Consider the following 14,500-nt stretch of genomic DNA (forward strand, 5'->3'; position numbering starts at 1 on the left):
TACTTGGGTAACAGGAAATCATTTAAAAATGAAGCAAAAAAAAACATCTTTACAGGTAAATTCCAATTTGTATTCAGACTATGTTGTTATTATTGCAACGATTAATAATGTCAATAGAGTGGTTTCTGACAGATATTTAAATATTTTCCATTTTTGACAGGGGTTTGACATTTTCTTTATTTTTTTTTAAATTACTTTGAAGAGGTGGGATGTTTGACATTGATTTGCAAAAGGAAGTTTGACACTCTAATGCTGTTCTTAGCAATGTCGTTAAACTCGGACCGAGTAGCGATTCGGCTAAACTATTGGGTCGGGGGTCAACTGGTTCAATCGGTCGGACCGTTCTAAAAAATTCGCTGATGTCAGCATGATGTTATAATTATTATATATTTTTATAAATTTTAGAAATATTGAAATTAAGTTCTTGGTTATATTTGGCCAATCATGAAAAATGTTCCAAAAATATTAGACTTGCAATCAAATATACACCTAACAATTATACATAAAAATGTAAATTCATGGTTAAAATATGTCCATTCTCCAAAATTACTTGAAAAAACTAAATTAAAACAAATTAATGCAAATTGGAATCACTAATGCTAGATTAATAAGATCATAAGGATGAAAACATCTTGATTTAAAGATCATTTAGAAAAGCGTGTAATTTTGATATTTACACTAAATGGGTGACATTTTCTTATTCCTATTAATAAATGAAAGTGTACAATTTAGATAATTCAAATTATGTTTGCGGAAAAGAAGAAAGAAAATTTTTAGAACCAGGTTAACAAATTGATTTGGGTCACTGGTTTAGCCAATTTTTTATAATTTTGACTGATTTTTTACAAAAGTGGTTTTATACTACATACTAGTTCGAAAGAAGGCCGGCTCACGATCAGATTGGTCTAACAAATTGAATCGGGTCACTAATTAAGCCGGTTTTTTATGGTTTTAATTGATTTTTTACAAAAGCGATTTTATACTACATACTAGTTCGAAAGAAGGCCGGTTCACGATCAGATTGGTCGAACCGGTCGATCCAATTCGGGTCAACAACATTGGTTCTTAGTGCTTTGCATACTACATGGTTAATGGAAGATGTTAGAGATTTTGCACTCAAGACTTCAGAAAATTGTCAAAAGCTTCATTTGGAAACTAGTAAATCACTTTCTTGATGTTGGACCGGGAATTTTACAATTTTGGCGTTTGAGTATAACAAATAATTGGTCTATCCCTTATTATTGTATCTTTTTTATAAGTGAAAGATTTTTAATTCAAAATCTCTTATTTACAATTTCTCGTACTTTACTATCTAATCCAACTATCCCTTTATTACTGTAGTTACTAACTGTTTGCTCGGTAAACAAGTATTAAACCGGAGTAGTTTCGAGCTTACTACACTTTACCTTCACCTGGTACTGGATTCTTTTGTAAACAGATTTCTAGGCACGAGTAGTTTTATTTATTTACAAATGGATTTCTTAGTGGGAAAAGATCTGTACACGTATAGTATGATTTGTTTTAAAGATTTTTTAACCGAATGCCTCGGAGACATTTGGCAAGACATTTAAATTACACTTAACATGGTAATATGAATGCATATAATCACATTTATTGGTTCTGCTACACTTAGATATATTTCCAAATTAGTTTCACTATTACCAATTGAGTGCCTCGAGGGCACTCATTATTTTTCCAAATTAGTTTCATTCTTAGAGGGCACTCATTAGCCAAATGCTTATTTTAACATGGATTTTTTCTAACAGTTGCTGTTGGAGCACTTATTAACACACTTAACATTCACCTAACCTATAATATATATATACACATACTAACAATTATTACCATTCCTTACATTTATATACTTTTCTTATTTATTCTTACCTACTCTCCCTTGTATTAATTTACTTTCCCTAATTAATATTACATTTTAAAAAATATGACACATGAAATATATCTTAACGGTTGGCCGTAGGGTTAGATAGACCCTTTTAACATAAGCGATATTTACATTCCAAAAATACTAACTCGTAGCATTCTGCTTTAGCATTTCTTTTGCGTTCACAAGATGAAATGCAAAGATTTATTTTAAAGTGCATATTATTTACCTATTTTATTCTTGTATAACTGATACTAATATCACAAGTCCTAGTCAAAATGTTCTATATATACTAGCAATTGGGTGGGTTGGGCGGGTTGATATTGATTTTTCACGTAAATAGTTTATACCCAACCCGTTCAACTTTAGATTAGATTGATTTTGGGCTGTGTCATCTCAAATTCATGACCCAACATATTAATTACTACATTGTGATACATAAACACTCTTATACATTTACACATATGAAAAGATTTTTTTTCACATACATAAATAATTTTCACACACTAACACACTTTCACATACACAAACCCACACTCACTTTTTAAACTCCTTGGAAACACATCATAAATAGAATAATATTTTATACTGCTTGTATTGCGAATTTTAGACAATAAATTGTACATTAAATAGATTAACTAGAAAAAATTGTTTACTTTATACTTTTTAATACCACTAATTGATTGAAATTTATTTTTGTCACAACTTATTTAACACTTTTACTATTCATATATGCTCTATTGTAAGTTGTAATATTATGTGTAATTAAATTATTGAATGCTAGATTATATTATGCTCGAAAATGTAATTAAGAGACATATAATTTGTTGTATTATAATATTAATGAGGAATTATTAACAATAAAATAAAACAAGTTAGAGAAAAGTAAAAGAATGCAATTAAAATAAATTTAAAATTCTATTCTAAGTATACAAAATATTAACAGATAGAAGTAAGTAGCAATTGGAGAACAATAATAAAAAAAAGAGGATAAAAGGGAAGGAGGAAAACAACGTACTCTTAAAAGGCATAATAAATTATTATAAATGTTGAGCAAGTTTAACTATTATTGTAAAGGTAAAATAAGCATGAGTTTTTATTGCAAGTTTCTTTTTTCTTTTAAATAAAAATTTGATTGAAAAACTATATATGAGAATTTTGAATACAAATTGGTCAATAAATTGTTAACACATATCTAAATATAAGTGGTCGGGCAAATGTGTATTGAATCTTGTGTTTATTGTTTTGAATTATTTTTAAACAAGTTGAATATTGGGTGCTCAAATAAATAATCAAATCCACCTAGTAAATAAGTTGACTTGTTTTTATCCAATCCAACAAAATCTATAATCCAACTGAGCCAACCTATCCTTTAAAATTAATGGACAAGTTGGATGGGTTATTGGATTTTGGACTTTTTTTACAACTCTAGGTGTTGTTTCAAAAATAAATAAATAAATAAAAAGAGAGAGAGTATATACCCTATAGCGTGCGGACTTTGGAGTCCCTTTCCTACGCGAGCTACAAGAGACCCGATCCGGTACTCGTGTTTGGAGCGGTTCATTTTAGTAGAGTTTGAGTATTACTAGGTATTCTGCCCTGACGCTATGCGTCAGGTAGCTAGGACCTGATATTTTATTAGAATGAGTTTGAAAAATTGGAGGGCAGAAAGAATTATTCAACCCACAGGAAAAGCCAGCAGGGAAAGGTTAGGTCGTGGCGGTGGGTTGTACTGGTGTTAGCCAGGTGTTGTTTGCATGCCTGTTTGCATGCCTTTGCAGTATTTGGTTTCTAATTTACCTGAGTTGGGTTGCTACTTGTATTCCAATGCGTTGATTGAGTTAGGAAAGGATTGCCAAGTAGTGCTGATTTTCTTTGTACGTGGCCAATTTCCTGCTGCTATATAAAAGGATCATTGTTTTTTCATATGGGTAGTAGCTATCTCTTTTTTCTTCAGGGTGATACAATTCAGGGAGTAACATATTTATCTGATCTGGATGCTATGGATTGTGCATTCAATTTTGCCAAGATCTATCTAGCCTTTTTTTGCCAATTAAACATGAGGAAATGCAGCAGATTGAGAAAGTCCCAAAACTGAGATAGTCTTCACTGCTTCCTGCTAAAGCACTACTACGTCAGCTGATAATCACCATAGAGACATTCAATCAATTGGAAATATCCCAAAGGTATAACACGCAATAGAATCAATCTAAATAAAACAAGACACAATCTAATCACATAGAGAAAACAAGCCACTCTGAAGATCCTTAGGAGCAATATAAACTTAAACTAAATGAAACAGACAAACCTATCATCCCAATAGACACAATTTAGCAAAAAGATTCAATTATTACCTAAAACCATCTATTGGGGAAGCTTCAAATCCTTGAGACATGGCTTAGTACAATGGATATCTTTGACTTATCTTACATCAGAAACATTGCTAAGCTTAGATCAATGATACAGAAGCCAAAAGCATAACTATGATACAAAAGTAAAGCAACTAAAAAAAGAGAAAGCATGACTTGTATACGAACATCAAACATCCAATTTGCAACCAATGAGTAGTAACGAGTAGTAATGCAAATTTACCACCAAAAACCAATCCCAGTTCAGAAATATCCGTGAGAAAAACAAAACTTAATCCAATGCTCAGGCTCCATAAGAATTGAAAGGAAAGAATCCGAAGTACAGCATGCAAAATACCAGCCAGATTCTAATTCATATAAACCTCAACATGATTGAAGAACACACATGCATGACAATCAACAATAGCAGAATAATACAAGACCAATTATACCTCATATCTAGCATAAGATCAGTTCAAAGTACCGGAGATTAAGAGAGAGTCCCAAAACAGAGATTGATGGGCATTAAGTCTCATAGGATGCAGAGAAAGGGATTGAATCAGCAAAATCAAATTGGCCTTGGTGGAGTGAAATGGATATAAGACAGGTATATGAAAAATAAAAAGGGATTGAATCAGCAAAACCAAATTGCCCTTGGTGGAGGAGATGGATATAAGGTGGGTATATGGAAAACAAAACTGATGAGGTTGGTACTTCAAACTCTGCCAGTCATAGGAGAATCGAAGATCCGGTTTTGCATTTGCTAGGGGATTTTAGATAGAAAACAGTAGAGAGGAGGAAGAGGAAGAGTGGGAAGCAGAGTTTATCAGTGTTTTGCCATGGAATTGCCGTATGTCCTCCAGGTCGTGTCTTAGCAAGCTACTTGTTGGCATCATAAAACACAAAAACAAATGCGAAAAAAGACTACAACTCACCTTACCCAACACAATTAGCAGCTAGCCCTCATATATCCGCTGCCGAGCTTTCTTAGTTACACATCAGCCATTCATGCAAACCAACAAAACAAAGTAAGGCTCACATAGAACACCTGCAGAACACCTAAATACTGATGAAAAATCCTAAAATCCACTTCAACATTTCAACACATCCCCAGATTAAACCGCACCACTGTCAAAAACAGCAAAAATTAACCAGCTCCTGCAAATAACACCTACCAAGTCACTTGCTCCTTCCTAGACTTAATCGGCCACCATGAATTTCCCCACTCTTTCTAGAACACTTAAAAGTCAATTATGGACGAAAACGCAGTGGAGGAGGCAATCAAATTGGAAGATGACGAGGTGAAAAAAGGACCGGTAGAGCAGGCTAAGAAAAGACTGTAATGGAAACTGCAAAGCTTTCGAGCGGTGATTCTTGCATCTTACCTCAATTCACCGCTAAACTTGTTGTTGCTGAAGAACAACACGTGGAGAGCGGTGAATTTCCAGCAAAACCACTCCCATCCAGCGCCAAGACACCGCCCACTGAGGCACTAACCAGCAGCAATTGCTAGCAAAAGCTAAGACCGCCCACCGCCCACTAACCACCAGCAATTGTTGACTGCCAAAATTGTGAAATTCCAACTGAACCATTGCCACTGAATGGTAAAAGACCAAAATGCCCCTCAATGTCACAAAAATAACGACATAACCGGCTCATTTTTCACTGTTCACAAGCGGATTCTCGCTTTATATATGTAAGATTCAGTTCAGTAGTATCGTATTTCCTTCACTGGTTTGAGAAAAAGAAGAAGCCACGGTAGAAACGGTGTCGCTTTAAGGGATATTGGAGTCTGTAGCTGAGAAAGGAGAGAGAAAGAGAGAGCAGGCCATGGCGTCAAATGCAGCGGTGCCGTTCTGGAGGGCAGCCGGGATGACATACATCACCTATTCGAATTTGTGCGCGAATTTGGTCAGGAATTGCCTCAAGGAGCCCCGTAGGACCGAAGCTCTGACCCGAGAGAAGGTCCATTTCTCGGTTTCCAAATGGGTGGATGGCAAGCCTCAGAAGCCCAGTAATTTTTCCAATCCCATGGCTCTTTTTTCATTTTTGTCTCTTTTTCAGTTATTAATTTCACAGGATGCTTTGGATCTAGGGTTTCCTGTGCGGGTCGATGTTGGTTATTTTTCGTTGAATCAAATGTTACTGTGGTCCGTATCTGTTATTTTCGTTTTTATTTTGGTTCTTTTTGGGGTCAAGTTTGATAATTTAGTGGGTTTTTGGTATAATTAGATAATTTAATGGATGATAGGTGGGTTTTTTGGGATAATTGGAGACGGGCTTTTAAATTTAGGGGTTTTTTTAAGGTTTTCTTCGCGGATAAGGATGTTGATTCTGGTGATAATATGCTGAGTCACCCCCATTTTGGAAATTCAAGCTCACCTTGTAGCAATTGCAGGGCATAAGCGACTGTGAGATTTGTTCTAGTTTGTTTTTAAATTGGTCTAATTGCACAAAGGTGCGAACTTTACATGAGAATTTGATTCTAGCTTGTGTTTGATTGGTCTAATTGAGAACAACTCACACTTGATATGTATGCATTGTTCTAAACACTAGTAGGATTACTGGTCAGCATGATGCTTTAAGCAAATGAAATACAGATCATAAGAGCTTCTCTCTTCTTATTTTAAGTGTTTAGCATTTTTTTTATCTTTAAGCTATATGTGAAGAGCAAGAAAGAAGTTGTCCTTGTGCCAGAATCATGCATCTTGAGACGTACAACTGAAAGGCTGGACGACTTTGTGGCTCCTTGGCAATCCTAGGATGCATAACCTTGTCTCCATATGTTTGAATTTCAGATTATCAACATTCTTTTTCAACTGTAGCAAGTTCCTATTCCTGATTTTCGATATTTTTAAGGCTTGACGAAACTTACATTTATTTCTGGTTCATGATGGCACTTCGTATAATCCATAACACTCTTGCACTAGTAGTTTATACTTGATGAAGGATTTGAATGCTAGGTGTTATGTGGTATGCCCGCAGTGTGTGTTTTGTGTGATGATTGGACATTCCTTTTGGTTCAGCTGCAATGAATTCATTGCATTGCAATTATTGATGTCATTGTGCATTTAAGTCTGTCATTATCTTTTCAGTCTTATGTTTCTCTTTACAGGACATAATTCTTCCATTGTCTAACTCAATTATTCATTTGTCTATCAGCCATCCGCTCGGATACTCCGGAAGAATGACCTTGAAGTTGCAGTACCAACCAAGTCTTCGATGAAAACATTTTTGCTGGAAATTTGTTGTTTAACTTGTCACTTGGATCTTTATTTCTGGGTCTATGGTGACCTTGGATTTAGAATGTTTTTTTAATGGGCTTTGCATGAAGATTGCCCCATAATAATCTTTCTGCTATGACTTGATCTTATGCGGTGCTGGTGTTTTAATGGAACGCATATTGTCAATGTTGATGACTTCTGAAACTCTTTCCTTTTAGGAATTCTGTGTTTTCCTTATTGTCATGATGGTTTTTGGGCTGTTTTCTGTGAACATGAAAGCAGCGTTTAATTCCCCCCCTCCACCCCTTTCCACCCCAACTATCAAGCACAGGAATTGGACCCTGAACCTGGCAGTGGAGGAAGGCTCCTACAGCCCTTAATAGTTATTCGCAAGTTTCTCCTCCTTTCAGTGATGGTTGTTGCTGAAATGGATTGTCTTCTTCTCCTATTGTTCCCTTTGTGTTAATGAGTAGTGATCTTTTTATTCTTTTTTGGGATTGTGCATTTTCTTCTTTGGTCATGATGGTGTGAGGCTGTGGGCTGTGATTATGTGACATAAAAGCTGCCCTTAATGGTTGCTTGCGAGTTTCTCCAGTGATGTTTGTTGCTGAAATTGGATTTGTCTGCTTCTCCTGTTGCCCCCCTTGTGTTAAATTTGCGTCCCAATTGCTGGGTTGAAAAGACGGGGAGACAGACATTTGATTGTTGAATATATTCTGTTCTATAGATAGTGATTTAATCATCATCTTTTGATCAGTTTCATTGACATTTTTACTCCTTCGCCTTTGGGTAGATGTGCTACTTGTATCATTCTATTCTCGGGGCCAGTATTCTGTATGCGGCAGTGGGTGGACGCTGTGTCTGTGTGTGTTAATCCTCGTAACTCATATATAGAACTTTAATGAACGAATGGAATGTGTTCGTCCTAGCTGCGTAAATTCCTATAAATTTGGTTAAAAGTGATAGGAACAAAATGCATTTTACTCGGAGAGTTATGCTACTACTATATGTTTGTCGTACTTTGGAAGGTTATGACCTCCAAACGGCAGAGTGAAAGAATTTCCTTTGTTTCGAGACACCCCCATAATCCGTTGATTCCATGTTGCAGCTTCTTGTCAAAATACTAACAGGCTGAAGTACAGTCCTTGTCAGAGGCAGATCTCGAATTCTTCAATCCATTGATTCCATTCTTTGTTGCAACTTCTTGTCAAAATATTGAGACTGAATTACTGTCCTTGTCCAAGGCAGGTGTCGCCTCACATTTACCCTGATGAGCTTGACACTCGCCAGATGGACAACCCCTAAACTTCCTTAAGAAACTACCATTTGACCATATGCAGTAGAAAAGCGCTTTTTAAAGCATACCTGATCAACATGCCCTAAAGAATATGCTCCTGCATATGATTTACCCGAGTATAATGAGTTATGATTTGTAAAACCTTAAACTTCAAAATTTTGCAACCTAACAGGGTGGTAATTGAGCATCCCTTTTGCTTTTAAAGGCCAAAAGTGAGTTCCTAATGAGGCCAAGGCATAAATAAGTTACATTTGGTTTTTTTATTTCATTTAGCTTTTCCTTCAAGGGAGCAGTATACTAGTATTTAGTTTTGCATGATTTGAGCTTCCTTGATTTTGTGTTTGTGAAAACTGCGCACATTGGAAGCTCCAAGAGATTAAATCCTAAGCCTCTAACCATGCAGATGGACATTATTGAAAGTTCTTCTTGCTTTGTCATCTAAAAGATGGAATACGTGGCTAAAGAATGGGTGTAGGAGCAATCCATGCAATATTTGATCAGAAAATTTTTTATCCCCTATGGATGTGCTACCAGAAAAGCTACACAAAACAAGAAAAAGATAAATGGTACGGGTACCCAATTTTCAGATTGAAATTTGGAGGACATGGAGTCCTTAAATGTATAAAATAAGACATGGAGGTGGAAAATATGCAAGTTTCCAGAATCTGAGCTTCAGTGCTGCAAGCATTTTGTTAACTAACCTCGAAACATACACATCGTTATTTGACTAGACAAAACTACCTAAAAACACAAAAAAAAAAAGGGGGAAATTCTACTTTAACTACTCACTATAATAACACTTACTAGTTTTTTGGCCTATAGAGGAACTAAAGAGAGTCCAAACTCAAGCATCAGATGGGGGGAAAAAGGCAGAGTATAATATCATATGCACCCAAGGAAGAAGAGCCCTTTGGATATTCTTTCATCTCTTCTTTTGGCAATTGAAAGCCTTGGCTGTTTTCGCTTTCATGTGGTGGTGTAATACATTTATCTGTAGAAAATTTCGCTATAATGGTCATGTTTTATCATTTCCTGAAAAGCTGAGGCACAGTAAGAGTGTCACATTTTTGTTTGTTTTTTAGTTTTGTGGTTATATATGCCATCTTTCTTCATTTGTTTTAGACAATAAATTTTCAACTTTATTAATAAAGTTTCTTTATTTCTTTTGTGGTTATGCCTATCTTGTTTGTTCTTGGGTATTAATAAATTCTTACTTACCAAAAAAAAAAAAAAATTTGCATTCACTCATGCCAACTACTCACCATTTCTTTTGATTTCTGTTGTAATAGAAAATTGCTTCATTTATCAAAACTAAACACTGTTCAAAATGAAAGATAAGTTCAACTTGGAAACATAAAAATCTCCAAGATTTTGGAAGCTTAATGCATATAATGAATATATAAGTTTCATTTTTGGGTTTATTTTATAAAGAAATTGTACAATGTCTTATTTCCCATGCAGGAAGGAAAAGGAGAAAATTCGAAATGGTCCACACGAAAATTGGTTGCCGGTCCTATGCTGCTACTTTTCCAGGCTTACCCGGGCCGGCCGTTTGGTTTCTCTCTATTAATTCTTTCAAATTATTTGACGACTCTATTTCATTGGCTTTCTACATTACTAGAAGCTACATCACTTCTTCTGCATTGAAGAAGCAACCTATGCCATATATCTTTCTCCATTCTTCACATCTATGATATATAGATAGGGTGTCTTCAATTCAACTAAGGTAGCTGGCCATAGGGTGGCTATGAATTTAAAGTTGGACATACTACTGATTTGACCAAGCTAAATAAGAAGGAATTAGGACAGGCTAGGGTTCAAAGCAAACTTGTAATGGATAGCAATAAGAATAACAAGAAAAATACTCCCTTTCGTCTCAAATTATTTGTCGCATTTCGGATTTCAAATTTTTAAGAATAGTAACTTGATAGCGATGTTAGTGAACTTATTTTTCAAGTCGCCCTCTGAAATATAAATAAAGATGGAGATAACATTAATTGAAAATAAAGATAAAAAGTAACTTTAATTTTAGTAAGATGACAAATATTTTTGAATATTTCAAAATATATTAATGTATGATACTTTCAGTGGATAGAAGGGGTAGATTATTCTTTGTCCTGCTCAGTTATGCAATGATCCAAACAGTTGGGAGTGGATGATTTGGAGAGAAAAGAAGGGGAAAGAAGAGAAAGTGAGCATTTCCTTCGTTTGTTAGTTTTTATTAGGAAAGAAAAGAAGAGAAATGGAAGGATTTAAGAGGATAAATAGTAAGTAAAAATTTTCCTCCCAAATTGGAGAGAAAGTTGGAGGAAGCTTATAAAAGTTCTTTAAAATACCTATTTTATCCTTAAAAATGTCTTGAACAAATATTTAATGACTTTTATATCCAAAATTATTTCACTAGATCTCAAAACTCCCAAACAACACAACAATCCCTTCTCTTCTCTCATAACTTAAGTTTTCCCCTCTTCTCTTTTCTATCCAAAACTCCCAAACTTAACGTTAGTGTAGGAGCTAGGGTAAAGCGAGAAATGGTTCTGCCCTTTATTGAACCTTGACAATGGAAGCTCTACTACATTTTTTCTCCCATAGTTTTTTCTCAAAGGCCACTTAATGGTTTAGCTACTACTAGTGATTTTTAAATGTTGTTCCCAGTTTGAGCTTCAATTGAAAAAAAAAAAAAAAAGATAATTAAACTATTTGGCTTGTTTATGCTGGATTAATTGTTTGACTACGACTGTGAAGACGAAAATCAAATTAATGCTGATGTTGTTGTTTTTCTAAAAGCTCGGCCTACGCGGGAAGCTCCAACAATTTTAGACTTGTAGCAATGCTAAAAGCTATAGACTTTGAATACTAATTTGTTGGAATTCAAAGTATGAACTAAGAAACAACATTTATCCTATAAAAAAATAGGTCATCTTTTTATTCATCAATTTTCCTTTTATAGAGGTAGAATAACAAACCAATCACAAATATTTCCCGACAAATCTCAACAAAAAAAAATACTTGTTAACAACTCAACATCATCATCTGATAAATCTCCTAAACAATTTCAACAAAATTTTGAAAATTCCTACAAATGAGAAATAACCAAATACTGAAAATGTAGAAAAACTCCTAATAACTAGAGATTTATTCAACAAGTACTTTATTTATTCTAGTGCTAGAAAATTCAGAAAAAAATTTGTAGAGAAGTTGCATATTCTAACAATATTCCTCTTTGTTACTTATATTGCAGATTTTCAATTGTCTTATCAAACTTGTTTTGGACAAGACTTTTGGAAAATATCTGCAACCTGAAAAACTCTCTTGACTTTTGTAAAACTCTCAAGGGAAAATGGCCAATTTAGTCCCTATACTTTTTTTTAATGTCAATTTAGTCCTTACATAATTTTTTTGGCCAATTTAATCCCTATACTTATTATCGGTTCCAATTGAGGAACTCCGCGGCGGCGGCACCTTATAATTTCGATCAAACGTCTAATTGAGCACTTAAGCAGGGGTATTTTGGGTACTTCACTGCTGGGGCTCCTTCTCAGAAGTAAAAAACAAAACCAAAAGTTACCAGCGCACCACCACTGAAAAAAACCCAAACCTAAAACCTCAACATTTTCTTGCAAAAATCGACTGAAATCGACTGAAATCTTGCAAGAAATTTTCTGTTGGTTACTGACATGTATCTATTTCGCAATATTGCATTAATAATGCAGCGTTCAACTTTACAACTGGACATCAAAGTCAGCCTATGATTCCGGCAACACCTCTGCCACCGGAACCACAATGAACACCCGTCCAACCAGAATTACCCTGACCAACCCAGGTCAACATTTCTACATATGCACCTTCCCTTGACACTGCTCACTCGGCCAAAAGCTAGCCATCAACATCACTGGAACTGCTGCCACTCCATCACCAACTCCGGCCCCCACCAGGCCTCCATCCGGCCTTGTCTCTGAGGCTATGGGCAATAAGAAATTTTCTGTGCTTTGCTACATAGCAAACAAAAACTGGATGACCAGTGGAAGGAAACAACAACTTTAAGATGATTGGTATCAAATGATTTCGGCATTGAGCCCACTAGAACATGCAATGTTCACATTCCATAAATATTAAGAAAGCAGAAGACTATTTAAGGGAAAAAAGAAAAAAGAGAATTATTTCTAAAGGAGACAACAGGTTATAAATGTCCACAACGGTAGCAGAGCCCACATTTCGCATCACTTAATTCGAAGTACGAAATTTCTTGAGTATATTACTCAGTCAATGAGAATTGAGGGGATTCTTAAACTACTGCAGAAGTAGGGAGGGATGCTCATCGGAATTGAGACATTTTCACTGTCGACCGGCGCTCCTGCTCCTTCATCGACCGGCGCAACTCCACCTTCCAGCTCTTCCACCCCACCACCCTCTAGCTCTTCTAGCACGTCACCTTCGGGCTCTACCACTCCATCTCCGTCTGGTTCTCCAGCTGGTGTCTCAGCTCCTCCTCCACCAAACTCTGCTCCATTTTTTGCAGTAGCAGCGTTGCCATTCACTTTCTTGTCGATTGCCTTGGCTTTCTTGTATTAGATTTAGCTAGCGACCATTGACGACTTTTATTGTTTGCGATTATTTTATTTTTGTTACCATTTTCGCATTACTGCTATTGTTGTTCAGATTGAACCATTTTGGTAACTTTTGGTTTTGTTTTTTACTTCTGAGAAGGAGCCCGACAGTGAAGTACCCAAAATACCCCTGCTTAAGTGCTCAATTAGACGTTTGATCGAAATTATAAGGTGGCGCCGCCGCGGAGTTCCTCAATTGGAACCGATAATAAGTATAGGGATTAAATTAGCCAAAAAAATTATGTAAGGACTAAATTGACAGTAAAAAAAAGTATAGGGACTAAATTGGCCATTTTCCCAACTCTCAATTAGCCTTGCAACAAGCTTTTTCTTTCGACTTTTTGTACAAGCTGATGATTAGCTTTACACCAAAATACTTCTTTTAATTTGGCATCAAACTCCAAAATAAAAGATGGTTTCTTTGACGTATCTAAATAACATTTTCATAAGTTCAAAGTGGAATATCCTTCTCTAATAGTTGAATCTAAACAGAAAATGTAAAACACATGAAATAATTATTATGAAATTCCCAAAATTTCCGCATGGCTCTTCATAAACCTTGTTATCATCGTCATCTTTAGACTTTTCTTCAATTGTCACAATATAGTCTAAATTTTTTGAGGATTTTTCAATACCTGTAGATAAAAAAAATCACAATTATATTCTTGATAAATATTAGGAATTAGTTTGATACCTTTGGACTTATCAATAATCACCTCCTAAATTTTTCAAGATCTAAATTCTCAATTTCAACATACTCCACTTTAGAATTGTCAAAATCCAGCCAATTCAAAGTGAAATTTCTTTCTTTTATATTAATTAAGAACAATTCATTCTCAACTAAATCATAAATAACATAAGCCATTATTCTTGTGAAAACGATATCAAAAAATGATGTATGAATGCCGACCTTCAATTTCTGTCTAACTGCAACTCCATGATCTCTAATTTGTGTATTAATCGGATCTTCAAATAGTGCTAGAACATAATTCCTCTTTATTAGATCCCAAAGATCATTGATTACCATATAGTTTCAAAATTTTATGATCCAAATTTGGCAAATTTCACTACTAAGTTAGAGCATTAGACACAAAAGTTTCTCCCACCATTTTGGTTTTATCTATAAAAGATCCGCACCATATATG

The 14,500-nt window shown here is 35.1% G+C and overlaps 1 protein-coding gene across 1 annotated transcript; it reads left to right on the plus strand.

The window, feature by feature from the left end:
- The first annotated feature begins 5,929 nt into the window (after positions 1-5,929).
- Positions 5,930-7,692, plus strand: LOC113761554 (ATP synthase subunit epsilon, mitochondrial). The gene is made up of 2 exons (XM_027304605.1): positions 5,930-6,241; positions 7,390-7,692. Exons 1-2 carry the CDS (start codon positions 6,058-6,060, stop codon positions 7,416-7,418), a joined length of 213 nt encoding a protein of 70 aa, XP_027160406.1. The 5' UTR covers positions 5,930-6,057; the 3' UTR covers positions 7,419-7,692.
- The last annotated feature ends 6,808 nt before the right edge of the window (positions 7,693-14,500 follow it).

This window comes from Coffea eugenioides, chromosome 1 (genome assembly GCF_003713205.1).
Source record: "Coffea eugenioides isolate CCC68of chromosome 1, Ceug_1.0, whole genome shotgun sequence".
In the NCBI taxonomy this organism is placed as follows: domain Eukaryota; kingdom Viridiplantae; phylum Streptophyta; class Magnoliopsida; order Gentianales; family Rubiaceae; genus Coffea; species Coffea eugenioides.

Bases quoted from the DNA above. Each gene is read 5' to 3' on its own strand.
- LOC113761554 (XM_027304605.1), top strand. From the start codon at position 6,058: ATGGCGTCAAATGCAGCGGTGCCGTTCTGGAGGGCAGCCGGGATGACA. The intron at 6,242-7,389 runs GTAATTTTTCCA...TTTGTCTATCAG, and splicing joins TGGCAAGCCTCAGAAGCCCA to CCATCCGCTCGGATACTCCG.